Raw genomic sequence first — 26,521 nt, 5'->3', positions numbered from 1 at the left:
TAGTACATCTGCTAACATGTTTGGTTTTGTTTGATTTAAAGTATTGTTTATTGTCTTTTGTGTAACTTTATGTAATTTTATGCTCTGAATGTAGGAAGTGGGGGTAATAAATATTTTACATAAATAAATAACATAGGAGCTACAGTGTCCTTGCCTCATGGACCTTGCAACCTCTCTGGGAGCACAGGAAGGTTAAGCTCAAGGTTACAGCTCCAATTGGGACAGTGCTTGGTTCAAATATTATTACTCCTTGATTACGGCACCGTTTGCTCTGAGAAGAGGTGGCCTAATGGGTAAGAGCAATGGCCTGAGCATCAGGGAAAGCGGGAGCTCCCATTCCACTTTCCCCCCACTGACCACTCCTTATGACCTCGGGCAAGTTACTCCATTGCCTGTTGCCTCGGGCTCTCGGACCCTGAGTTACTAAGGCTTTTCCTCCCACGCTGGGTCTATGGGAAGAACGCTCAGTAAACGAGGCCCTTGCATTGTAAGCTCTTTGTCACTATGGAAGCAGGTATGCACCTGAACATTAATAATGCTGTGAGAAGCCTTGAGCATTAATTTTAAAGGCAGGCTAAAAATTCAAAATTAATAATATAAAACACCAAGTGCAAGAAAAAAAAAAAAAAGTCCCTCTCCTGCTGCCATAGCACTGGTGTCCCTCTCCCTTCCTGTCTCTCTCTCATGTTTTATGCTTCCCTTCCTCCTCTGGCACTCCTTCCATTACTGTCAAAGCCGGGGGTGCTGATTCATTACAGGTGGGTGGAAATGTTTAAACCCTCTAATCTGCTCCCTGACTCATGCACGGCGACAGCGATAACGCCTTCCCCCTTCATCCATCTTCCTGGCGTATTTTCGTCTGCCCGACCCTGCCGCAGGACCCCTAATCCCGCTCGCCCTTAGTGGGGATGGGGCCTGGATTACCTTTCCAGCAGCCGATGGAGCAAGGGGCGAGGGGAGGGAGAAGAAAGCTTAGTTTGAGGTTGGGCATCGGAACCGTGGAAGACTTTAATAACGGAACATTTGTAAACCTAAGCCTAAAGAATTGTCCGTCTTTCAGTATCCCCAAAGCCGTGCCAGAAGCATCCACAGATGCAATCCCTACCGATAACTCACGGTGTACACCGCAGGCTCTGACTCTTGTGCACAGGATCAGTAGAGTATCTGTGAAAGCACATGCGAGGTATTTAGTTTGTCCTGCCTTTTATAAGTTAAAAGTCCCTTTTTCCTTGGAAAAATGTTATCGTCAGAGCTATTCCGAACCGTTTTGCAAGCTGTATTATTATTTGGGCAGTTGGACTACTGCAGTCCATTGGTTGTGGGCCTGCCAAAATGTCATCTTAAGAGTGATCCAGTTCATCCAGAATATGTTGGCAAGATTGATTACTGGCCTCAAGCAGTAGGACTATATTACGCCAACATTGCTGAAATTACATTGGTTACCTATATCTTGGCACTCGCAATTCAAGTTGGCGGTTACTATTCATAAGCTGATCTATGGTAGGCATCACGGCATTGCACGTAGTCTAATATCAGAATGTTGTCCAAATAGGAGATTGCGATCAGCTGATTCTCAGTTACTTACCTTTCCACCCTTCTGCAATTTTAGGCTACAGTCCACCCGAGATAAAGAGATTTTTCCTGTATTGGGCCGTTATTGTGGAATACTTTATCCCCAAAGATACTCAGAGTCAGATATTGAGGGGTTTAGGAAAAAAGAAAGTTAAGGCATGCTCGTTGATTTACGCAACAGCTTCATTTTTTGATTTTGTGTGTTTTATCGTGTGTGTTTTGTTACTACGTTTTATTGAATTTCATGACTTTAAATATTCAATTGTTAACCGCCTTGAACCACTTTCAGTGGATGATGAGGGATAAAAATGAAGTGTAAATAAACAAACAGAGAGATGGGCGAGGAGGGATCTTCCAGGGGAGAACTAGGGAACACACCCTAGTCTTTGGATCCTGTACATCAGGACGGTGTGGTAAAATAGGGCAAGAGCCGGGATTGGAAGGGTGGGAAATAAGCCCCAGGACAGGCGAATCCATCATCCTCGCTCCCGGGGTTGGGCAGTGGAGTGAGGAATGCTGCTGCTCTCCGCCCAAGTCAGCTGAGCTCTGCTCTTTGTAATCCAATTTCCTTTCTTCCTCCTTATCCATGGCACTAGAGAGGTTCAGGCAAGGGCCATGTCTAGGATTTTGACTTGTACTTGTTTGTTTTTTTTAGTCTGATGCCTTGGTCGTCTGTGGGCATGAATGCAGCCATTTAAAGGATCTTGCACAGTCGCTGCTGTCTCAGGGCAGGGCGTGTCAGCCCTTGCACACACTCCCTCCCCGTGTCTCATGCTGCCTCTACGTAATCCCTGCCGCCTGCGTCATGGGAACACTCAGTCCTTGTGCATAGTCCCTGCCGCTTCCAAGGAGGGGGGAATGATCAATTAATAGAGCTCATGCAAAACTAGACACAACCCAGTTTCAGTTTTAACTGAATTTTAGTATAAAAAAAAGAAGCATATAAACTTCACTCAGGCCACCCTTGCAGCCTCTCCTGTTCCCACCACATCGGTTCACGTGAGAAGGCCTCGAACGAACTTTAAAAGACCCAGTGTGCATCTGAGCAAGAACATCCATTCCTGGCCCCCAGCTGCTCTCCCCCCCCCCCCCCCCGAAATCCCAGGCTTGCACAACACAGAGCAAAAAGTGAGGGGTTGACAAGGCCTCCCTCTGCTACAACCTGAGCACACAACGGCCACGGGAGCAGCAGCTGGAAAGCAGCTTGCACAAGTCCCGATAGCATCACAAAGCAGCTGAGCTCTGCCGTGGTGACATCACAAAGGCAGGCGGAGCTAGCCGCAATGGCCAACGACGGCGAAAAGGCCCCAAGGACACGTAGCCCAGTCTCTCCAAGACGTTCAGCGCTCCTGGTTATTTGTACAGGCTGAGGGCGGGGCTGTGGTACAGGCACATGTAGGCATCACAGAGCAGGCGACGTGCGCAGCTGGGCATGGATTTCAGGTCCAGGGCCTGCAGCTCCTGGGGGCTCATGCGCAGGTACTCGGCCACCTCTGGGCAGGACGTGACCTGGGGGATGTTGAAACCATTCTGGCCTCCTGCAGGAACACACAAAAAAAAACAAATGCGATGGTTACAGAAAGGAAAGGTAGAGACTCAGAGAAAGAACACAAAACAGAGACTGAAAAAAAGGGGGTGGCAGAAGCACACGAGGGCCTGTTCCCGACCCAGCAGGGGCTCTGCCCTCACCTTCTCGGTCTGCCATGCTGTCGAAGAAGCTCCAGTCTGTCTCACCAGGACCGTACTTGGTGAAAGCGACATAGTGACTGGTCTCGATGCACAGCACAGCAAAGAGCCGCATGGTCTGCCGTGGGACAACTCTGAGGAAAGCCATCTGGCTCAGGAGCTCTTCGGGCAGCTGCAAGCTCTGTGGCTCATGATCCTTCCTGCTCCGATGACAGTGGACCTGGTGCCCCAGTGGCCGATGCAAGGCAAAAAAAAAAAAAAATGAATAAATTAAAAATAAAAATGAGAGAGCCTTCTGCGATCGCTCCTGCAAAAGCTAAGAGCACATTCCTTCCTTCCCACAATACGCTGCTCTCACTCTAGAGTAACTGGAAAGAAGGACAATTCCTTGAGGTCCACAGGCATGGACAAGAATCCCATAAAAAGCTTGAAAGACTTTCCTGACAGCTAACCTAAATCTTTCTTTTGCAGTTTAGTACCTTGACCCCTTGTCCTCTTTCCTCAACGGAGGTGGAGAACAACTGATCCCTGCCCCTGTTTATAACCCAGCTTGGATGCACTTGACTACTGTTATTCAATCAGCCCCTTCACAAAGGGGGAGGGAGCTGGTTCAATGGGCACTTAGGAAAAATAATTGGGGGAAAGACTAAATGAATTCTATGGTTTGGTGTTTAGTAATGATGAGGTTGGGGAGATACCCGTGCTGGTAACATTTTTCAAGGGTGATGAATGCTCTGTCGACATTGTATCAACCCTCCCACGTCAGCGAAGATTTTCTCCACGAAGCCTCCTTGATGTTCCATCTTTAAAAAGTGCTCGTCTTATAAGGGAATACACATTCTCTGCTGCAAGTCCGGTTCTATGGAATTCTTTCCATATGGACCTTAGACTCTGCGATTGTGTAAAAATGTTTAGAAGCTTGTTAAAAGTCTTCCTGTTTAAAATAAGCTTATTTCTGATTGGGGTTAGGTTTAGCTTCCTCGCCATCACAGCATTCTGCAGTAAGCCTTATTTATGTTATTGTCTAGTCTGTTTTTTTATATGGCACCCAGGCCTTTTCTGTTTAGTCAGCTAATATTTTTTTTAATAAATGAAAATGATTCACATGAACTGAACCTCATCATGGTGAACCTGGAAGATGTGGTAGACCTGATTGACAAACTGAAGCATAGCAAATCACCTGGGCCGGATGGTATATACACCCCAGGGGTCTAAAAACTAAAAAATGAAATTTCAGACCTATTAGTAAAAATTTGTAAACTATCATTAAAATCATCCATTGCACCTGAAGACTGGAGGGTGACCAGTGTAACCCAATATTTTAAAAGGGCTCCAGGGGCGATCCAGGAAACTACAGACCAGTGAGTCTGACTTCAGTGCTGGGAAAAATCATGGAAACTATTATAAAGAACAAAATCACAGAACATATAGGTTTAATGGGACATAGTCAGCATGGATTTACTCAAGGGAAGTCTTGCCTCACAAATCTACATTTTTTTGAAGGGGTTAATAAATATGTGGATAAAGGTGAACCGGCAGATGTAGTGTATTTGGATTTTCAGAAGGCGTTTGACAAAGTCCCTCATGAGAGACTTCTAAGAAAACTAAAAAATCATGGGATAGAATGCAATATGAATTGCAAACTGGTTAGAAGTCAGGAAACAGAGAATAGGCTTAAATGGTCAGTTTTCTCAGTGGAGAAAGATAAACAGTGGAGTGCCTCAGGGACCTGGAAAGTGAGGTGATCAAATCTGCGTATGATACAAAATTGAGAGTTGTTAAATCACAAGCGGATTGTGATAAATTGCACAAGGGCCTTGCGAGACTGGAAGATTGGGGTCACTCAACGCACAATTAACCTCTGGAATTTGTTGCTAGAGGATGTGGTTAGTGCAGTTAGTGTCGCTGTGTTTAAAAAAGGATTGGATAAGTTCTTGGAAGAGAAGTCCATTACCTGCTATGAATTAAGTTGACTTAGAAAATAGCCACTGCTATTACTAGCAATGGTTACATGGAATAGACTTAGTTTTTGGGTAATTGCCAGGTTCTTATGGCCTGGATTGGCCTCTGTTGGAAACAGGATGCTGGGCTTGATGGACCTTTGGTCTGACCCAGTATGGCAGGTTCTTATATTCCTATGTTCTTAAATGGCAGATGAAATTTAATGTGGACAAGTGCAAGGTGTTGCATATAGGGAAAAATAACCCTTGCTGTAGTTACACGATGTTAGGTTCCATATTAGGAGCTACCACCCAGGAAAAAGATCTAGGTGTCATAGTAGATAACACATTGAAATCGTCAGCTCAGTGTGCTGCAGCAGTCAAAAAAGCAAACAATGTTAGGAATTATTAGGAAGGGAATGGTTAATAGAACAGAAAATGTCATAATGCCTCTGTATCGCTCCATGGTGAGACCGCACCTTGAATACTGTGCACTATTCTGGTCGCCGCATAGTAACATAGTAATGATGGCATAAAAAGACCAAATGGTCCATTCAGTCTGCTCAGCAAGTTTAATAAGGTAGTAACCGCTGCTCTGTGCAAGTTACCCCCAAGCCCTATGTTAAGGGCAGTAATATTTACAATCAGACATTGCTGCTTGAATGTGCTTTGCTTTTGGTCTCAATCCTGTGCTTCTTCCCTGACTGCGTATCAGTACCCCAGACCGTAAAAAGTCAAGGCCCAGCGTGGGCTGTTGTCTGAATCCAATTCCTCTTCCCCGATCCCCGCCATGGAAGTGGAGAAGCAAGATTGCAGTTGCACCACAAGCATCAAGGCTAAGCAGTAAATGGGAGTAATTCCACTGCTGCTCCGTTCAGGTCACCCCCATGCACACTCCTCTTTATTTCCAACCTCTACCCTTTAGGGATCCACAGTGTTTATCCCGTGTCCTCTCAAGTTTGTATCCTGTTTTCATCCTCACCACCTCCTTTGAAAGGGCATTCCAGTCATCCACCATCCTCTCTCCCATTGGAGCTGTTGAGGATGAAAATATCTTTAAAAAAAAGGATATAATTGCAGTAGAAACGATACAGAGAAAAGCAACCAAAATGATAAAGGGGATGGAATGGCTCCCCTATGAGGAAAGTCTAAAGAGGTTAGGACTTTTCAGCTTGGAGAAGAGACGGCTGAGGGGGGATATGATAGAGGTGTTTAAAATCATGAGAGGTATAGATCGGGTAGATGTGAATCGGTTATTTACTCTTTCGGATAATAGAAAGACTAGGGGGCACTCCATTAAGTTAGCATGGGGCACATTTAAAACTAATCGGAGAAAGTTCTTTTCACTCAACGCACAATTAAACTCTGGAATTCGTTGCCAGAGAATGCTATGAAGGCAGTTAGCATAGTTGAATTTAAAAAAGGTTTGGACAAGTTCCTGGGGAAAAAGTCCATAAACTGCTATTAATCATGATGACTTAGGGAATAGCCACTGCTTATTACCGGCATTAGTAGCATGGCATTTTTTATTTATTTTTTTTAATGTTTGGGTACTTGCTAGGTACTTCTATCTTGGATTGGCCACTGTTGGAAACAGGATGGTGGGCTTGATGAACCCTTAGACTGAACTAGTATGGCAACTTCTTATGTTCTTAAAAAGATTAATGTTGGATGACAAAAATGGAGAGCAATCGCACATGTGAAAATATCAAGCCCAAATGAACTTTTATCAAACCGCCCATGACTTGGGAATATCCTTTGAACGGGGTGGACAGGTTCTTTGGAAGTCACAAGTATGGTGTCTCTGACTGGACATGTACAAGGCTCATCTCAGGACCTTACCTGCTTGCTGCACACCATGCAGTACTGTTTGATGCCACCAGGGTTAATTTTGAGATCCTCGTAGCAATCCTTACATTCAATCAGGGCCAATGCCTGACAGATGCAGCACTCCCTGGGAGCTGGGGGTCAGGAAGAGAGAATGAGGGCTCTATCCAGTCACCTCCCTCCCAATGCACCCACCCACCCCCTCCACGCATGAATTCATCTATACGTTCACCCATCATTCATCCCCACCTCACTCTATCCATTAATTCACCAGTTTATCCAGGCATCATTTCAGCAAATCCATCCATTCACTTACGAACTTATCTTTCAGTTCATTGATTCACCAATCTTATCCATCCATCAGAAACATAAATTTACCAATCATTTCTCTGTCCAACCCTTCTCCAATTCATCCATCATCTCCACCTATTTGCCAACCAATTTACTCGCCAATCCATCCACCACTTATCCAGAACTTTAACAATCATCTGTCTCCATCCATTCCCCAGTCAGTCCATTGCGTCTGTCCTTCTGTTCCTTAACTCAATGATTTCCAGTCCATCCATCGACTCTGCCACCTCTTGGCTTTCAAGGCTGACAAAAGTCCTGGCTGTTCCTCCCCGTCCCCATCCCAGGCACACCAGCTTAAGCAAACGCTGAGCGGAGCATGGGGGACGCCAAGAGGCACTCACTCTCCTCCAGCAGGTCGGTGATGTCCAGTTTCAGCGTGGGCAAGATGGTGGCGAACATCTTGAAATTCTTTCCATTCCGAGGCATCTGAACGATGAGACAGGAGGGGGCCTGGGGGGGGAAGGGAAGGACGGAGACGGCGTGAGGAGCACGGAACACAGTCTTTTCCCCAAGGCTAGTCCTTTATCATTACCATGAAAGCCTAATTAGAGGGTTGTCTGGTGGGGGCCGAAAGAATGCCCCTGTCTAATCCGATGTCATGAAATCTCAAGAGGGTAATCTTGTTAGGGTTAGCTCAGTGCTGGATGGACATGAGCATTAGATTACCATCAGTTTACTGAGGCTGGCCAGTCAGGTTAAGGATGGCCAGGCTATGCCCTTGGCTTTGTGCCGGTACAGAATTTAAGGCTTCTAGGTGACGTCACGAACAGTTACTTTCCCCAAAGACAAAAGAAATTATACCCAAACAGCTTCAAGGACATTTGGCATGGAACATGGAGATCTAACAAGCACATACAAAAATGTAATTCCCTCCAGCCTGCTAACCAGCTGCAGGATTAACTCAAGGACAGTGTATTCTCAAGCAAGAGAGATGGTTCTCCCACATATGCCTGCAGAGGCATCACTCCCTGTTTCCTTAGAAAGATAATCCGCTACTAGAAGAGCTCAGCCAAGCCACGGATCAAAGAATCTCTGCTGCTAATTGGAAGTGTGGCTAGATCTTTGGTCAGCCACTAATTGTCTCCTAGCTCTTAGGATGTATATCAGCCTAAATGGAGACAGCATTCCTCCCCGGAGGCTGCCTCTGGATGATGATCTCCCAGGTCACGAGGGGGTTGAGCCCTTGTGAGAGCGGGGCAGTGTAGATTTGATTTCAGAGGAGGAGGAACGTTTCTGGTGTGCTCTCCAAGTTAGGCCCTCAGCTTAGCACAGACAGGGAGAGACACTGCCCTGCCAGGTCCCCAGAAGTGGGGGAGAGAGGGAGAGAGAGAGCCGAGTGCCTCTTTGCCTAGTTCAAGAGGAGGCCACAGTGACCCTGCAGACAGAAGAGAAGCGTCTTGATCACAGATTTAGTTTTTCCATTAAGAGAGAAGCTGTTTTCTGCCTCCTTTCCTTGCCCTGAGCTGTAAGCACTGCGTTCAGTGGCCGGCCTTTCCTCCTGAAGAGCTGTATCTGCATCTGTTTTAAAGAGGAGTTCAGAGGGAGAAAACAGGAGGACATCTGGAAACCCCAATGGAGTTTCCAAGCCCAGGACATTGCCAGGTTGGAGTATGGGATTCTTCGTGGACCTCAGGTACCATCTCATGTAAATCTGGGAACACGAAGTATCTGGACGCTTTATGTTTTGCATCTATTGATTCTTTTTAAGAGGAATTACAGTAAAGCTTTATTTTGAACTCCCACCCAGTGAATCCTGCCTGGATTGTCAGTGTACCTGCCCCAATATATATATATATATATATAGGGCAATGAGTAGCATGAGGACAGCTCCAGTTATAAATTCTTTTATGGCCCTTCAGGATAAGAAAAATCTTTGGCTGCCAATACACGATGTGGCCTGTGCAACAAATGGCTAGAATAATTATGTGTGTGTGAAAAAAATAAGCAACACACAGTACAACAGCGACAATAACCGACTATTGACCCAACGTAGACTTTCTTTTTTCTTTGTGTCTGGCCAAACTAAGGAATTTCTGTATGAAGCTGGCTTACTGTAGATTCTAATTTTGTGCTTTGTTATATAAACAGGATTATAATAAATATATTAGTACCACTCGTTGGTCTGTGTCGATATCCCCATGCATCTTTCCTGGTAGTCGCATTAGTAGCTGCAACAATCTAAATTTCCAGATTGTTCTAAATACTCAGTTCTCCTCCATGTAGAAGCATAAGAACATGGGGCTGGGAGGGATCTGGTTCTTCTCTCCACATCACCTCGGGTTGATATTTAGCTTTAATAATATTTTGCAGAAAAAAATTTGTCAATGCTTCAGTGCTCTGGTTGCATATTTGTTGCAACTCTGCAGCCCATAAGTGCACAAAACTTGGCAGACTGGCTTATGTCAGGACTAACCCGGTTTGAGTAGCATTCCTCCCTCATCTCTCACTCTCTTGAGTACATGACTTGTGTGAACACTTCGACTTCAGCTGTGGGCCAAAGAGTTAACAATGCAGAAGATACCCAGTTGAGGCAAGGAGCTGGTTCCACCATTAAGGGATGGAGAAGGGAAGTTTGTGAGTGGAAGACATCCTGGAGAAGCTGAAGAGAAATGGAGCAGTAGCAAGAACAGTGATAATTAGTAGCTTCAAGCAATCCTTGCAAGGATCTTGAATCAAAATGCAATTGGTGTGAGGAAAGCAAAGAAAGTCAATCAGGAAAAGTCAACCAAGCTGCAGAAAGCCTGATCAATTACCATGAGTAGCACACCACAAATTTGTCTAAGCCCCTTTCTTCTTCAAAAGAATAAGTTGACCAGAATGGAATTTGAATCTGTTGCTCACAGGCTTCTAAAGATGTTGCAATTTGAGGAAGTAAAGCTAGCCCTTTCCACTGACTTGTGACTTCTCACCTCTGTAAACTTAAGGTCACTGGTGACCAGTGACCACTCCAGAAGCTGCTGGACACTGGGAATGCTGACAGACTGCTTACGCTCCATGAAAATCTGGTAGAAGATGCAACCATGGGGCTCCTTCCCTGAAGACCTGATGAGAGTGAGGGTATGATGGGTAGAGGGTCAGAGAATGGGGTATGGATGGCAGAAGGAGAAAAACAAGCTCTTTGGAAAGAGGAGAAGAGGTTCGCACTGAAAGACCTAGAGACAGATGATGTTGGAGGGATAGAGATATAAGGAGGGGGGTGGGTGGGAGAGAGAAGATTGAACATTCACAACAGAAGTCCTGCACTGTCCCACAAGACTCCCTTCCATACCTGATCTTAAAGAGTGGATCCACCTTCAATACCTGGAAGAGCTGATGGAGAAATTCTTCCGGGTCTGTGTGGAGAGAGCAGAATCTAGGTGAGGAGGCCATGTCAAGAGGCTTGAGAGATGATCAAATATTTTTATTTTTTTACCATGCTATATATTAAGGGGGAGGAGGGAAAATGTGTTTTAGTCAGAAGATATCCAGCCAAGTCACAGACTTCCTCAACATTCATAGATGACAGGAGTCGAATGACACTTTATAGACTAACCAGTTTATTAAAGCAAGATGCATCTGACGAAGTGGACTCTGTCCTCAAAAGTTCATGCTTTAATAAATTAGTCTATCAAGGTTCCACTCGACTCCTGTTAATTTTGCTACACCAGACTAACACCGCTATCCTTCTGAAGATTTCTAACATTCATAAGGCTCCAGTTATAGACTTCTCTAAAAGGCCCAGACAGCAAGAGTATTTTGTGAGGTCAAAAGGAAAGGGGAGAATACTGTAGAGCATTATGTCTTCTGCCCCTTTCTCAGACAGCCTCAATGCCTCTCCTCAGTAATCTTCTCACCTTTTTCCTCACTGGTGAATCCCGAAGATCGACCCTCCATCTCCAAAATCTTCCGCAGAGCCATCACTTTGGTGGCACAAACATAGCCATTCCTAGGGAGGGGACAATAAAAAAAAAAAAAGATGGGGGGAGTGTTGCCCTCCAGTGTGCAAAACTCAAGAATATATTATAGGGACTGGCCCAGTTTCTAAGTAGGCAATGCTGTGAGCTGTTAGGCTCAGTTTCTGGATCATGTCTTCCACTTCCCAGACCATCTCCCCCTCTGCAAGCTTCATGTACTGTTAGTCAGAGGGACATGGAGTCAGTCGACTGGAGAGAAGGCGCACCTATGCACTCACTTGCGCAGGGGGTTGACAATCTCGGTGCGCAGGAGATCTCGTGTGGTGCTATATGAATCACTGTCGTTCTTGTCCTGGGGGCGCAAGAGTATGGTGTCCAAGACAGAAGAGAAGGCAAACATACTGTGGAGAAAGAGAAATAGAGATGAAGCCAATAAGAGAGAGAGAGGAAAGTGAGAGAGCTGGACAGAGGGAGAAAGTAGCAGATGGAGAGAAAGAGAGAGAGAGGGAGACCATGCCAATAACAGAAAGACAGAGAGTGGAAGATAACTATAAAAAAAAGAGAAGGAAGAGAAGAAAACTGAATAGGGAAAGAAACTGATACAGAGAGGAAGAAGGATTAAGGTATGGAGGTCCTCCAGCACTCACCAGAAGAGTGTGGCATCCAAGTAACAAGAATTGCAGTGGCCCTGGATACCCTTCTTCCAGCCCATGAGCCGCTCTCCTCCCTCAGGCCCTGTGTCTGGGGGGGTGTCCTCCTCCACCCTCTCACTTGTGTAGTCCCTGAATGCTGAAGGTGGGAGAGAGAAAGGAGGGGAGATGCAAGAATGTTACAAGTCTATCACAGGGTCTCTGTAAAAGTAAGCATTATAAAAAGACTGGGGGATGGGGAGGGGGAGAGGGACCCCACTCCATTCGTTGCTATTCAACTCAGCATCTCTGGAATTTGTAGCCTGATTTTTCTACAGCTCCTCATCCCAATGCATTCTGGGATAATAATTAAAAGCAAATAAACAGCTTTCTCCATGCCCTGAGTTAGACACAGAGTGCCTCCTCCCCCATACCCACCTATGGAGTTTCAGTGCCCTCATATACGGAGTTCCTGCACCTCCATATACCCGTGACTATGGAATTCCAGTGCCCCTTACATCCATCTCTGGAGTTCCAGAACCTCTGTATACAGACTTGGAGTTCTACTGCCTCCCATACCCACCTACGGAGTTACAGCTCATGGTCTGATCGTCGGGGAACTGCAGGGAGAAGAATCGGGAGTCTGGCCGACAGTGTCGTAGCTTGACAAAGAGAGCCTTGTTGGGGGCACAGTGGAAGTAGCGGGATCCCCTATAGGTGCCATCCGTGCAACCCGACGGCATGGGATCCTCCTGTAGAGCGCCGAGACAAAAACAAACAACGGAGAGGCATGAGACCGATGCTCTGGGCCTACGCCCCTTCCTCCAGGTCACTGGACCGCCACCACACAGCACGTGCCCTTACCACTTCCAGGCCAGCTACCTTCTCCGGGGCATCAGAGACTTCCCCTATCCAACGGATCACCCCGAAGATGGGGGGGTCATGGACCTCCACCATGGAGTTGATCTCTAGCGGAGGGCAGTGCGGGTTCTCAGCCGGGGAGCCGTGTCCCAGCGAAGGCAGCAGGCTGTCCGCCCGCGGGCTCGGGGAGGCCCGGCGCTCCTCGGAGGCTGGAGACAGGGCGGGTGGAAGCGGGGGCTCCCCGGGCAAGCTTTCAGTGAGCAGCAGGCCCTCTTCAGCACCTGCAGGACAGACATGAGAGATGAATGACAGGATGGCGCAGGGGGGGGGGGAGAAGCAAGGTCCTGGCATTCAGAGGGAACATGACGGCAATTAGCCAATTAGAAGTCAGCTACAGCAGGAGACAGGGACAGCTCGCAGCAGCTCCACGATCAGAAAGCACCGGATTATCAACCCAAGAGAGTTCCCTCAATTTCCCATTGCCCAATGTGCTCGAGGGAGGGAGAGGGCGATAGTTTGGGGGATAGAGCTCTTTGGGCCACCTGCAGGGAGAAGCATAGGAAGAGCCATGTTGGTAGGACTTGGGGTATCAGCTCAATGCCTCAGAACAGCAGCGTGCCCGGCTCCCGGCTCGGTCACCTCCCCGTCTGGTCTTATTCCCCAGTCCCCTTTCCTTTCCAGCTGGATTCTTTTGAGGGCCAGGACACCTTCCACTTGCTCGTCAAGGAAAGCTTCCCTAGGCCCATGGAGATCACAGCGGGACCAGTGCAACAAGGGCAAGGACTGCATTGCCCCCAAAAAACACATTTTCTTTGAAGTTTTTTTAGGTTTTTACCCCCCCTTTGAAGCAGAGCCGAGTGCCTTTAAGGTGTCTCTTTTCCCAAGTTTCAGGCCTCAGCCTGAGGAGGAAGAAAAGGAGGAGGAAAATGGTTATCAAACCCTTTGTAGACACAGGAGGGGTAAAATTTCACCAGACGGTGCAAAACCAACCCAGGCCTCAAAACGTAAGAGACATGCACAAGGTTACTTTTAAGATCACGGTTGCTGTGCAGCTAAATTAGTTATATAGAGACATTGTTTACTCAGCGCTGCCATTTGAGGAGACAATGAGAGAAGGAGAGAGAGAGAGAGAGAGAAGGGGCAGAGTGAGAGAGAGAGAGAGAGAGAGAGAGAGAAGGGCAGAGTGGGGAGAGAGAGAGAGAGAAGGGCAGAGTGAGGGAGAGAGAGAGAGAGAGAGAGAGGGGCAGAGTGGGGAGAGAGAGAGAGAGAGAGAGAAGGGGAGAGTGGGAGAGAGAGAGAGAGAGAGAGAAGGGCAGAGTGGGAGAGAGAGAGAGAAGGGCAGAGTGGGAGAGAGAGAGAGAGAGAGAGAGAGAAGGGCAGAGGGAGAGAGTGCCCAGGCTGGCAGTCTTATATAATAAAAATTGCTGCCATCTGCTCGCCCTGGGTTACAGCAGGTGGGAGAGGTGAAGAGGGTAAAGAAGCAAAAATGGGGAGAGCAGTGATGGACTTGGAGAGGGAGGATAGTAGGCAAAAAAAAAAAAAATCTATAATGGGGGTGTGGGTGGGGGAGGGGGGGAGACTCCCTCACCCTCATCAACTCACCCCTCTGTCTGTTCTGCTGGGGCTTATCTGCTCCTCCGCGGGAGAGGAAGGGGCTCTTCTCACCTCTGCCGGGAACTGTAAAACAAGCAGAGCCACGGCCCTGAGTCACCGAGTGATGAGTACAGGGAAACCTCTCCTTCTCCCGTGGCCGCCACTACCCAGGTCATGCAAAGGTTTGCTCTTACACAGCCCTCTCTCAGCCCAGCATGCGGCAGCTTACGGGACTAAGCACAGCCACAGGAATTTACAGATCTGAATTCCCTGTCCTCTTTGATGGATAAGATGTTTCCTTTCCCTGCCTCAGAGAAATATCTTGACATCGGTGGAGCGATGGCGCCATCATGTGGACAAAGTGCAGATTGCAGCTCTTTTATTCATAGCTGAGGGGGGGGGGGGGGGGGGGGGTGATTTTCTTTTCTTTTCTTTTTTTTTTTTATAACTTGATTAACCTACTGAGGTTCCCACCTTAACTCAATTTAGATACATAGGAGTGAAAGTTAAGCGACAATATCTTTTTATTGTCCTAACTGAATACATTTGTTGCTAGCCCTCGGAGAGCTAGCAATAAATGTGTTAAGTTTGTGTCTCCTACAAGTTATGTCTCGCATAAGTTTGAATATGCATGAAAGAGACAGTTGAAGGTGGTGGAGTGGGGGAGGGGGGGCCATTTCCAAAGGCACTTAATATGCATAACATCTGGTCTTATAGGCTTATAATGCAGGTTAAAGGACACGTGGCACATGACGTAAGAGTTTACTTTTCCGAGTATACTCCTGGAGGCTGGGGGAGGAGGGTGGTACAACTTACACCCACTCCCCAGCAGGTATAGATTCCTGCACCCGTTTCCCCCTCCCCCCGCGTACCCGACTTTGGAAAGTGGGGCGCAGGACCACGGCTGGCCCTGCACACAGACAATTGAACAATGACCCTCAGTAACTCAGAAGTCAGGATGGGCTTTTTCCAGCTTGTGTTTCTGCCTATGAGATGGACCCCCCTGTGCGAGTGCAGAGGGCGAGAGAGAGAGAGAGAGACAGACAGAGACAGGCACGCAAGCGGGAAAGCGTCCGTGCCGCAGATCTCACCTTTGCGCACTTTGTGCCGCGGTAAGAGGATACCGTATTCCGGCGAGGGGATCTCACAGATTTTCTTGTCTTTCCAGTATCCGTCCCAGCTACCTACGGGCTGGTCCTATGCCACATGAAGAAAAAAAATTAATAAAAGGGGAAGAGGGGGGTGAGAGAGAGAGAGAGAAAGGGAAGCTAATCAAACTGGTAGTGCAGTAATAACGGGAGATTTCAATTACCCCGGTACTGGCTGGGTAAGCAAAACATCAGGGCACGCTAGAGAGATAAAGCTCCAGGATGGAATAAATGACAGCTTACCTATTTCAATTAATTTGTACCCTATCATTAAAATCATCCAATGACCCTGAAGATTGGAAGATGGCCAATGTAACCCTGATATTTAAAAAGGGATCTAGGGGTGATCCGGGAAACTATAGACTGGTGAGCCTGACTTCAGTGCTGGGAAAAATCATGGAAACTGTTATAAAGAATAAAATCACAAGACATTTAGATAGACCTGGTTTGATGGGACACAGCCAGCATGGATTTACCCAAGGAAAGTCCTGCCTCACAAATCTGCTACATTTTTTTGAAGGGGGTTAATAAACATGTGGATAAAGGTGAACCGGTAGATGTAGTGTATTTGGATTTTCAGAAGATGTTCAACTAAGTTCTGCATGAGAGGCTTCTAAGAAAACTAAAAACCTCATGGATTAGGGGGTGATGTCCTTTTGTTGACTGCAAGCTGGTTAAAGACAATAAACAGAGTAGGATTAAATGGGCAGTTTTCACAGTGGAAAAGGGTAAACAGTTGAGTGCCTCAGGGATCTATATTTGGACTGGTGTTTTTTAATATATGTATAAATGATCTGGAAAGGGGTATGACAAGTGAGGTGATCAAATTTGTGGATGACACAAAATTATGCAGAGAATTTAAATCTCAAGCGGATTGTGAGGAATTGCAGGAGGACTTTGTGAAAGTGGAAAATTGGGCTTCCAAATGGCAGATGAAATTTAACGTGGACAAGTGCAAAGTGATGCATATAGGGAAAAATAACTCAAACTGTAGTTAAACAATGTTAGGGTCTATGTTAGTTGTAACCACCCAGGAAAAACATCTAGGCTTTGTAGTGGATAACACATTGAAATCGTCGGCTCAGTGTGCTGCAGCAGTCAAAAAAGCAAACAGAATGTTAGGAATTATTAGGAAGGGAATGGTTAATAGAACGGAAAATGTCATAATGCCTCTATATCGTTCCCTGGTGAGACCGCACCTTGAATACTGTGTACAATTCTGGTCACCGCATCTCAAAAAAGATATAATTGCGATGGAGAAGGTACAGAGAAGGGCAACCAAAATGATAAACAGGATGGAACAGCTCCCCTATGAGGAAAGGCTGAAGAGGTTAGGGCTGTTCAGCTTGGAGAAGAGACGGCTGAGGGGGGATATGATAGAGGTCTTTAAGATCATGAGAGGTCTTGAACAAGTTAATATAAATCGGTTATTTACTCTCTCAGATAAGGACTAGGGGGCAATCCATGAAGTTAGCAAACAGCTCATTTAAAACAAGTCAAAGAAAATTCTTTTTCACTCACTGCATAGTTAACCTCTGGAATTCATTGCCAGAGGATGTGGTTACAGCACTTAGTGTAGGTTTGGATAAGTTCCTAGAGGAGAAATCCATAAACTGCTATTAATTAGTAAGCAATAATGGCTTGGATTGGCCACTGTTGGAGACAGGATGCTGGGCTTGATGGACCCTTGGTCTGATCCAGTTTGGCAATTTCTTATGTTCTTAAGGTGGAGAGCCAGGGATGGGGAAGCGAGCACAATGGTTTTCACAAAGTTCAAAGTTCAAAGTTCAGGGTGACATTAAGAAAACGCCGCAGAATTATTAAAGTGGCCGGAGTCACTTAGAAGCCCTCGCAGGGTGAGAGCGTGGCGGGGGAGGGGAGTGAGAGCGTCTTACCAGAAGGAGACCCACGACGACGCCGGTCTCAGCTCGCTTGGGCAGGTGGCCGCAGAAGACCACAGACCCCGTGGGCAAGTTGCCTTCCATCTCAAAGACCACCCTGGTTCCCTCCTCCAGCGGGGCGTCCGGGTCCCGTGGGGCGCCCACAGCAGCGCGGGACCTGGAGGGGCCCTCCAGGCCGCCCACGGGCTCGATACGGCTCACCGGCACGAAGACGCCCGAATTCTCCTCGCAGGAGAAGAACCTCTTGCCCTGGAAGGACCCGTCTGTGAAGCCCCTGCCAGCAGCCGAACCCTGGCGGGGGGGAAAGGAGAAAACGTAAGCGAGGCAGAAACCCGTCACGGACGCGCTCGAGACCTTGGACTTCAGAAGAGAAGTGGGAGCAGGTTCGAGGAGCTAAAGAAATCAACCCCTTCCCCAAAAGAGAGGCCCCCCCTCCCCCGTTTGTTTCAAACCTGCAGGAGATGCAGTGACTGCTGGCACGCTTCTTATCACGATAAGAGGTGGGGGCCTCGCCAGACACATCAGTCCCACCCCTCCCTTAATGCTTCCCTCTACCCGGGGTCGCTCTGGGACCATTCCCCCGCCACGCCCTGAGAATGCCTCCTGAGGTGACGAACAGCACCGCGGCGTCACCCGCCCCACCCACTCCGGGTTCCCCGAGAGTGGGCGGGGTTCAGGCTGAATAAATTTAAAGTTTTTTCAAAGATGCCAATATTCCCGCAAGGCATGACATTTTTTAAAAAGCCAAATAAGAAATCTGCAGACATAAAGCGAGGGCTGATCCTCACAGAATTGTCTGCGAGAAGCTGCCACTGCTCCACGAGCTCCCATCGTAAGCCTCTTGGGGGGACAGGAACCTTGCGGGCCATTCCCCTTCCATTTCGTCATCGCACAGCGTTCGCCTTTCTCTGCCTGGGTGCAAACAGGTGAAGCGTTTGCCCGTTTCCGCGGATTATTTTACCCACCAGTAACTCCACTCCAAAAAAGGTCGCGGAGTCGCCCTTAGGTTTTCCGAGGGGTCCCCTGTAGCGCACCACGCCGAGGACCCGATCCCCCGAGGAAGAGGTCACCTGCACCCGCACGCGTTCCCCCTTCTGGATGCGGGAGAGCCGCTGCAGCCGGGGCTCGTCGTCAACGAGAGCCAGGCGCTCCTCGCAGTTGGTGACGGGCTCCAGCAGCTCTGCCACTCGGTCCCCGATCTCCTTCAGGGCCTGGAGGTCGAGCTTCAGCGTCTGCTCTGTGTCCAGGACTTTCAGATACGGGGGGCGCCGGGAGCCCCTCCGGGAGTCGTCGGCATCCAGCCGCAGCAGGGCGCCCTGCACGACCTTCACCGCTTCCTCGGCCTCGTCTCTGCCCACAGTGTCCTTCGTGGCGATGAAGTAGCGTGCAGAGTCCCGGGCTCGCTGGGGGCCAGACATGTTACTTTACTGTTTGACGCCTTAAAAGAGGCAAGCGAGTCCCTCAGTGTAACCTGCAAGGAGGCAAGGACAGAAGAATCATCACGGAAATGAGAAAGATCATCCTCGCGCAGCTCTGCCAACAATGCACCTCGCTCCTGCCCTGCAGCACCCTCTGCTATTCCAGTACTGAGACCCTCACACACAGCTCTGCCAATGCACCTCACTCCTGCCCTGCAGCACCCCCTGCTATTCCAGTACTGAGACCCTCAGACACAGCTCTGCCCATGCACCTCCCTCCTGCCCTGCAGCACCTCCTGCTATTCCAGTACTGAGACCCTCACACACAGCTCTGCCAATGCCCCTCACTCCTGCCCTGCAGCACCCCCTGCTATTCCAGTACTGAGACCCTCACACACAGCTCTGCCAATGCACCTCACTCCTGTCCTGCAGCACCCCCTGCTATTCCAGTACTGAGACCCTCACACACAGCTCTGCCAATGCACCTCACTCCTGCCCTGCAGCACCCCCTGCTATTCCAGTACTGAGGCCCTCACACACAGCTCTGCCAATGCCCCTCACTCCTGCCCTGCAGCACCCCTGCTATTCCAGTACTGAGACCCTCACACACAGCTCTGTCAATGCACCTCACTCCTGCCCTGCAGCACCCCCTGCTATTCCAGTACTGAGAACTTCTCACACACAGCTCTGCCAATGCACCTCACTCCTGCCCTGCAGCACCCCCTTCTACTCCAGTACTGAGACCCTCACACACAGCTCTGCCAATGCACCTCACTCCTACCCTGCAGCACCTCCTGCTATTCCAGTACTGAGACCCCACACACAGCTCTGCCCATGCACCTCACTCCTGCCCTGCAGCACCCCCTGCTATTCCATTACTGAGACCCCACACACAGCTCTGCTGTGCACCTCACTCCTGCCCTGCAGCACCCCCTGCTATTCCAGTACTGAGACCCTCACACACAGCTCTGCCAATGCACCTCACTCCTGCCCTGCAGCACCCTCTGCTATTCCAGTACTGAGACCCTCACACACAGCTCTGGCCGTGCACCTCACTCCTGCCCTGCAGCACCTCCTGCTATTCCAGTACTGAGACCCTTACACACAGCTCTGCCAATGCACCTCACTCCTGCCCTGCAGCACCCCCTGCTATTCCAGTACTGAGACCCTCACACACAGCTCTGCCAATGCACCTCACTCCTGCCCTGCAGCACCCCCTGCTATTCCAGTACTGAGACCCTCACACACAGCTCTGCCAATGCACCTCACTCCTGCCCTGCAGCACCCCCTGCTATTCCAGTACTGAGACCCTCACACACAGCTCTGCCAATGCACCTCACTCCTGCCCTGCAGCACCCCCTGCTATTCCAGTACTGAGACCCTCACACACAGCTCTGCCCATGCACCTCACTCCTGCCCTGCAGCACCCCCTGCTATTCCAGTACTGAGACCCTCACACACAGCTCTGCCAATGCACCTCACTCCTGCCCTGCAGCACCCCCTGCTATTCCAGTACTGAGACCCCACACACAGCTCTGCTGTGCACCTCACTCCTGCCCTGCAGCAACCCCTGCTATTCCAGTACTGAGACCCTCACACACAGCTCTGCCAATGCACCTCACTCCTGCCCTGCACCACCCCCTGCTATTCCAGTACTGAGACCCTCACACACAGCTCTGCCAATGCACCTCACTCCTGCCCTGCAGCACCCCCTGCTACTCCAGTACTGAGACCCTCACACACAGCTCTACCAATGCACCTCACTCCTGCCCTGCAGCACCCCCTGCTATTCCAGAACTGAGACCCTCACACACAGCTCTGCCCATGCACCTCACTCCTGCCCTGCAGCACCCCCTGCTATTCCAGTACTGAGACCCTCACACACAGCTCTGCCAATGCATCTCACTCCTGCCCTGCAGCACCCCCTGCTATTCCAGTACTGAGACCCTCACACACAGCTCTGCCAATGCACCTCACTCCTGCCCTGCAGCACCTCCTGCTATTCCAGTACTGAGACCCTCACACACAGCTCTGCCTATGCACCTCACTGCTGCCCTGCAGCACCCCCTGCTATTCCAGTACTGAGACCCTCACACACAGCTCTGCCTATGCACCTCACTCCTGCCCTGCAGCACCCCCTATTTCAGTGCTAAGAGTCCACATTTATCCTTTTAACCAGTAGGCTGTACCCTAATAACAGGATATTATATCACACCAGTCTTAAGTCATGTAAGGCACATCCTAGATCATGATTATCAGACCTTAGTCCAATACCTTCTTTTATTCACTTTTTATTTAGGGTCTTCCCAGTTCACATCTTAAAGGGTTACACGCAGGACAGCTTCCTGCCCTCCTTTAATCCTACCCGGATTCCCCTGGGAGTCTGCATCTCCTCTATTTAACCAAAGTCCCGTGCAAGCCCGGATCCAATCGGAAGTCTTAGCTTCATGATTTTGAAACCTTTACAAATGGACGCTCTTGCTGATTAATGGCGAGTGCTGGTTTCTTATGCTCCCAGCCTTACTGTCAGCTCCTGCCCGGGCCACAGGAGCTGGGACTCCCTCCTTCCACCTTCACAGCGGCCGGAGGAGCTCAGCTCCTTTCACAGGAGATTTACACTTTTTGTTGCTGTTGTTTCAGGAGCTTTTGTTGCAAGTCGATGGCTGCGTTTTATTTGATGTTTTTACCGAATTGTTTTGTAAACCCACTTGGCACGGGACTGCGTTATAAGCGGATAATAAATAAACAAAGCAAGAAGGAAGGAAGGAAGCCCAGGAAAGCAAAGAAGGGCGAAGGCGCCGGGCTCACCTGCCCTCCCCGCCCTCTCATCGCCTCCTCTCCTGGCGCTCCCCCACCTCTCTGCCCTCTCCTGGACCTGCAGAAGGAAGTCACAAGTGAGAAAGAGCCGGAGGGACCGCCCTCCCCCCCCTCCCCCCCCTCCACTGCCGGCCTTCTCTCACCCAAAAGAGAAAGCTCGGGATTAAAAAGGCTGCACGGGTTACTTGCACTTTTCGGGGCGCGAGGGGGCCCCCCCCCGCCGCGCGCCAGGAAGTGGCTGGGGCCCAGATGTTCTCCGAGAATGGCACAGCTGGCTTCCTGCACCCCTGCTTCCTCCCTACCTTCCAGGGCGGAACAGGCCCCGACCAATCAGGGGCCGGCGGAGGGAGCCAGGTAGCAAATGAGAGCTTGGGCTGCCGCTTGCCCCAAATCCCGTCCGTTCCCCTGGGGCTGAGCCACTCCGGGCTTTACTCCCTTCCCGGGCCCTGCACTCCGGGCTTTTCAGGCTATCCCTCATGAATATGCATGAGATGAATCTGCACGTAGGGCCTGGCCTCGGCTGAGAAAAGCAGGAAACTGCAAGTCCCAGCGTGCACTGGGGAGGATGCACCCAGCTGATCGCTGTCCTGTGGCCTCCCGTCCTATGTTATGATACGGCCTCTCTCTCTCTCTCTCAGCAAATCTCTTTACCTGAGTGATTTGCCTCCAGATTTTTATCAAAGGGCTCGTTTTGGGTTTTTTTTAATATGATAAGGGACGTTTTATATCAATTCCCAAAGGGAATCAGCGCTACGGAAATACAAGAACAAATAGAGAGAACAAAGTTTGATCTTTATTATAAAAATATATAGATATAGATATAAAAAGCACACCTAACACTGATGGACTCAACAAAGTTTGTTTGGGATTTTACAAAATGTTTCCAACTACAGTTACACTTACATCATTGTATAGATTGTGCACACACACCACACTCACACTATAACCCCATAATAATGTGCACGCACACCACACTCACCCTATAACCCCATAATAATGTGCACGCACACCACACTCACCCTATAACCATGTGCACGCACACCACACTCGCCCTATAACCCCATAATAATGTGCATGCACACCACACACTATAACCCCATAATAATGTGCACGCACACCACACTCGCCCTATAACCCCATAATAATGTGCACGCACACCACACTCGCCCTATAACCCCATAATAATGTGCACGCACACCACACTCGCCCTATAACCCCATAATAATGTGCACGCACACCACACTCGCCCTATAACCCCATAATAATGTGCATGCACACCACACTCACACTATAACCCCATAATAATGTGCACGCACAGCACACTCACCCTATAACCCCATAATAGCAAATGTATGTGCACTGTTTAACGGCTCAGCTAAGTGTGTGTGAGGTTGAGTCAAACTTCTTTCCAAGAATCATTCATTTGGAAATCACAGAAGCAATGTAAACATTCAGACTTGAAGGGGTCCAGCCTTCAAACAGTGCACATACATTTGCTATTATGGGGTTATAGTCTGAGTGTGGTGTGCGTGCACATTATTATGGGGTTATAGGGTGAGTGTGGTGTGCGTGCACATTATTACGGGGTTATAGTCTGAGTGTGGTGTGCGTGCACATTATTACGGGGTTATAGTCTGAGTGTGGTGTGCGTGCACATTATTACGGGGTTATAGGGTGAGTGTGGTGTGCGTGCACATTATTACGGGGTTATAGTCTGAGTGTGGTGTGCTTGCACATTATTACAGGGTTATAGTCTGAGTGTGGTGTGCGTGCACATTATTACGGGGTTATAGTCTGAGTGTGGTGTGCGTGCATATTATTATGGGGTTATAGGGCGAGTGTGGTGTGCGTGCACATTATTATGGGGTTATAGTGTGTGGTGTGCGTGCACATTATTACGGGGTTATAGTCTGAGTGTGGTGTGCGTGCACATTATTATGGGGTTATAGGGTGAGTGTGGTGTGCGTGCACATTATTATGGGGTTATAGTGTGTGGTGTGCGTGCACATTATTACGGGGTTATAGTCTGAGTGTGGTGTGCGTGCACATTATTATGGGGTTATAGGGTGAGTGTGGTGTGCGTGCACATTATTACGGGGTTATAGTCTGAGTGTGGTGTGCGTGCACATTATTACGGGGTTATAGGGTGAGTGTGGTGTGCGTGCACATTATTATGGGGTTATAGTCTGAGTGTGGTGTGCGTGCACAATCTATACAATGATGTCAGTATATTTGTACTTGGAAAAATTGTGCAAATCCCCAAAACCCCTTTTCTGAGTACATGTATTCAGTTTCAGATGTGCTTATATATAGATTTGTAATAAAGGTTGCCATTTGTTCTGTATCTTTCTTCTTGTAAGTATTGCTCTTCCCTTTGGGAAGTGATATAAGTATATGAGATATAAGTGTATGAGATATAAGTGTATGAGATATAAGTATGTGAGATATAAGTGTATGAGATATAAGTGTATGAGATATAAGTGTGTGAAATATGAGTGTGTGAGATATAAGTGTGTGAGATATAAGTGTATGAGATATAAGTGTATGAGATATGAGTATATGAGATATAAGTGTGTGAGATATGAGTGTATGAGATATAAGTGTATGAGATATAAGTGTATGACATATAAGTGTATGAGATATAAATGTATGAGATATAAGTGTATGAGATATGAGTGTATGAGATATAAGTGTATGAGATATAAGTGTATGACATATAAGTGTATGAGATATAAATGTATGAGATATAAGTGTGTGAGATATGAGTGTATGAGATATAAGTGTATGAGATATAAGTGTATGACATATAAGTGTATGAGATATAAATGTATGAGATATAAGTGTATGAGATATGAGTGTATGAGATATAAGTGTATGAGTACAGCACTACTTGTTGTCAGTACAGCTGCCTGGTTTCTATTTCTTGCTATGCACTAGGCCTTGTCCCCTCCTTCTGGTGCCCAGGACCCATTGCTATTGCAGGCTGGAGAAGCAGGACCGGCACTGACAGAGTGTGGAAGTCTCCTGGGATGCGCTATCTCCCCTCCCAGTCATGTGGCCAAGACTTCTGCTTCCTGCTGCTCCCTTCCCCCATTCCCCATTCTCCCATTCCTCTCACTCTCCTGTGCTGAGGGGAAACCCTGCTGTCAACCTGGGGTTTCAGATATTCTCTGTCTTTGGATGACCCATTTGACCAGGCCCGGGGAAGATTTGGCCCTAGTGATTAAATCAGTGGGCTGCAAAAAAAAACCCATCCATGTGACTTCCCAATGCCTCGGCTGCCCACACACACACCCAGGCCCCCCCCATACACATACACACTCACCCAGGCCCGCACACACACTCACCCAGGCCCACCCACACACACTCACCCAGGCCCCCATACACACTCACCCCGGCCCCCCCACACACATACACACTCACCCAGGCCCCCCCACACACATACATTCTCACCCAGGCCCCCCCACACACACACACTCATCCAGGCCCCCACACACACATACACACTCACCCAGGCCCCCACACACACTCACCCAGGCCCCCCCACACACATACACACTCACCCAGGCCCCCACACACACATACACACTCACCCAGGCCCCCCCCATACACATACACACTCACCCAGGCCCGCACACACACTCACCCAGGCCCACCCACACACACTCACCCAGGCCCCCATACACACTCACCCCGGCCCCCCCCACACACATACACACTCACCCAGGCCCCCCCACACACATACATTCTCACCCAGGCCCCCCCACACACACACACTCATCCAGGCCCCCACACACACATACACACTCACCCAGGCCCCCACACACACTCACCCAGGCCCCCCCACACACATACACACTCACCCAGGCCCCCACACACACATACACACTCACCCAGGCCCACCCACACACTCACCCAGGCCCCCCCTCCCCACACACACAGACTCACCCAGGCCGATGTAATAAAAGAGTGCTAGGCTGGGGGCTTATGTTTAGCAGACAAAAAATACCCATGCAGACAAAATGTAGTAAAATTGTGCACAGGAGTTAGCATCCCCCATGCCAATCCCCTGACAATGAAGGCATTCGCTCTAACTCCCCGGTGCAGGGAGGTGCGGAGGATTATTGGTGTTTTCTTAATGCTGGAACTGTAATTCCTGCTCAGAGGTGGAGTGAAGTTTCTCGGACCAGTGTTAGTGCGTGGGGCTGAATCTGGGGTTCGTGGCGCGGGCAGTCCTCAGGATTTATGTCCCGAAAACGCGATTTGTGCGGCTGACGCATGGTTTGTTGCGCATAAATCATGGTTTCTGCATGCAGAGAGGTCTAGTTTACGAGCCTCGCTCACGCACAAAAAAAAAAGGCCCCATGTGAGCAAAGCATGATTTTAGGAGCTGTGAATGGCGCACGAACAAAAAAAAAAAAAAGGGGTCAGGTGGGGGGAGGGCAGTGCCGCGTGTAAATCCGCATTTTAAAACAGGAGGCCGCAGCAGGGCACGGCGGCTTTTGTTGGCTGCTGAGGAGTAAGCCTGCAAGTTTTAGGGCTTACACGACAGGGTGAGCCAGGACGAAGAGCCGGAGGGGGTCCGGATGACCTCGAGACTGAGCGGGCAAACTGGTGGATTGACTGGAAAACCTGCGAATGTCCCTCGTGCGCGCAGGTTTTAAAATCTGCTGGTTACAGCTGACAAAGCTCTCGGGAAAATGCAGGAAGGACGTTTCTTCCAGTAAACCCCTTAAAAGTGGGAGAATGCTTGCGCGCGGTAGGCGTATTGTAAATCATACACGTGCAAGTGCACGCACAATTTACAATTCCAGCACACGTCCGGTCGCACATGTGCGCTTGTTTTAAACTTAGCGGGCGAGGACGTCTTCTGTGCACGTTTTCA

General features: G+C 48.9%; 1 protein-coding gene across 7 annotated transcripts; it reads right to left on the bottom strand.

Annotated features, from left to right (window-relative positions):
- Positions 1-2,739: 2,739 nt before the first annotated feature.
- On the bottom strand, positions 2,740-22,045 carry LOC115078166 (ubiquitin carboxyl-terminal hydrolase CYLD-like). Of its 7 annotated transcripts, XM_029580893.1 has the most exons (17): positions 21,780-22,006; positions 21,628-21,694; positions 18,367-18,872; positions 17,396-17,692; positions 15,444-15,549; positions 14,362-14,436; positions 12,763-13,040; positions 12,482-12,650; positions 11,917-12,058; positions 11,548-11,670; positions 11,210-11,301; positions 10,645-10,708; positions 10,286-10,418; positions 7,718-7,826; positions 7,041-7,159; positions 3,262-3,478; positions 2,740-3,110 (listed from the first exon to the last, which is right to left on the bottom strand). In XM_029580893.1, the coding sequence occupies exons 3-17, from the start codon at positions 18,817-18,819 to the stop codon at positions 2,926-2,928; spliced, it is 2,562 nt and encodes an 853-aa protein (XP_029436753.1). In that variant the 5' UTR covers positions 18,820-18,872; positions 21,628-21,694; positions 21,780-22,006; the 3' UTR covers positions 2,740-2,925. The 7 variants fall into 7 exon arrangements, with proteins under 7 accessions (XP_029436753.1, XP_029436757.1, XP_029436754.1 ...); XM_029580897.1 differs by lacking the exon at positions 21,628-21,694 and having other exon boundaries at positions 21,939-22,045; XM_029580894.1 differs by lacking the exon at positions 21,628-21,694.
- Positions 22,046-26,521: the final 4,476 nt, after the last annotated feature.

This window comes from Rhinatrema bivittatum, chromosome 16 (assembly GCF_901001135.1).
Source record: "Rhinatrema bivittatum chromosome 16, aRhiBiv1.1, whole genome shotgun sequence".
NCBI classification, from domain to species: domain Eukaryota; kingdom Metazoa; phylum Chordata; class Amphibia; order Gymnophiona; family Rhinatrematidae; genus Rhinatrema; species Rhinatrema bivittatum.
The sequence above is the reverse complement of the archived record's forward strand: the minus strand, read 5'-3'. Positions and strand labels throughout refer to the sequence as shown.

What these genes read in the sequence shown, in the direction of transcription:
- LOC115078166 (XM_029580897.1), bottom strand. Translation starts at nt 18,819, where the DNA reads ATGTCTGGCCCCCAGCGAGCCCGGGACTCTGCACGCTACTTCATCGCC. An exon ending in CCAGCAGAACAGACAGAGGG is followed by an intron (nt 13,041 to 14,361) that starts GTGAGTTGATGA and finishes TCTGTCCTGCAG; the next exon opens with GTGCTGAAGAGGGCCTGCTG. An exon ending in GCATGGTGTGCAGCAAGCAG is followed by an intron (nt 3,479 to 7,040) that starts GTAAGGTCCTGA and finishes CTGGGGCACCAG; the next exon opens with GTCCACTGTCATCGGAGCAG.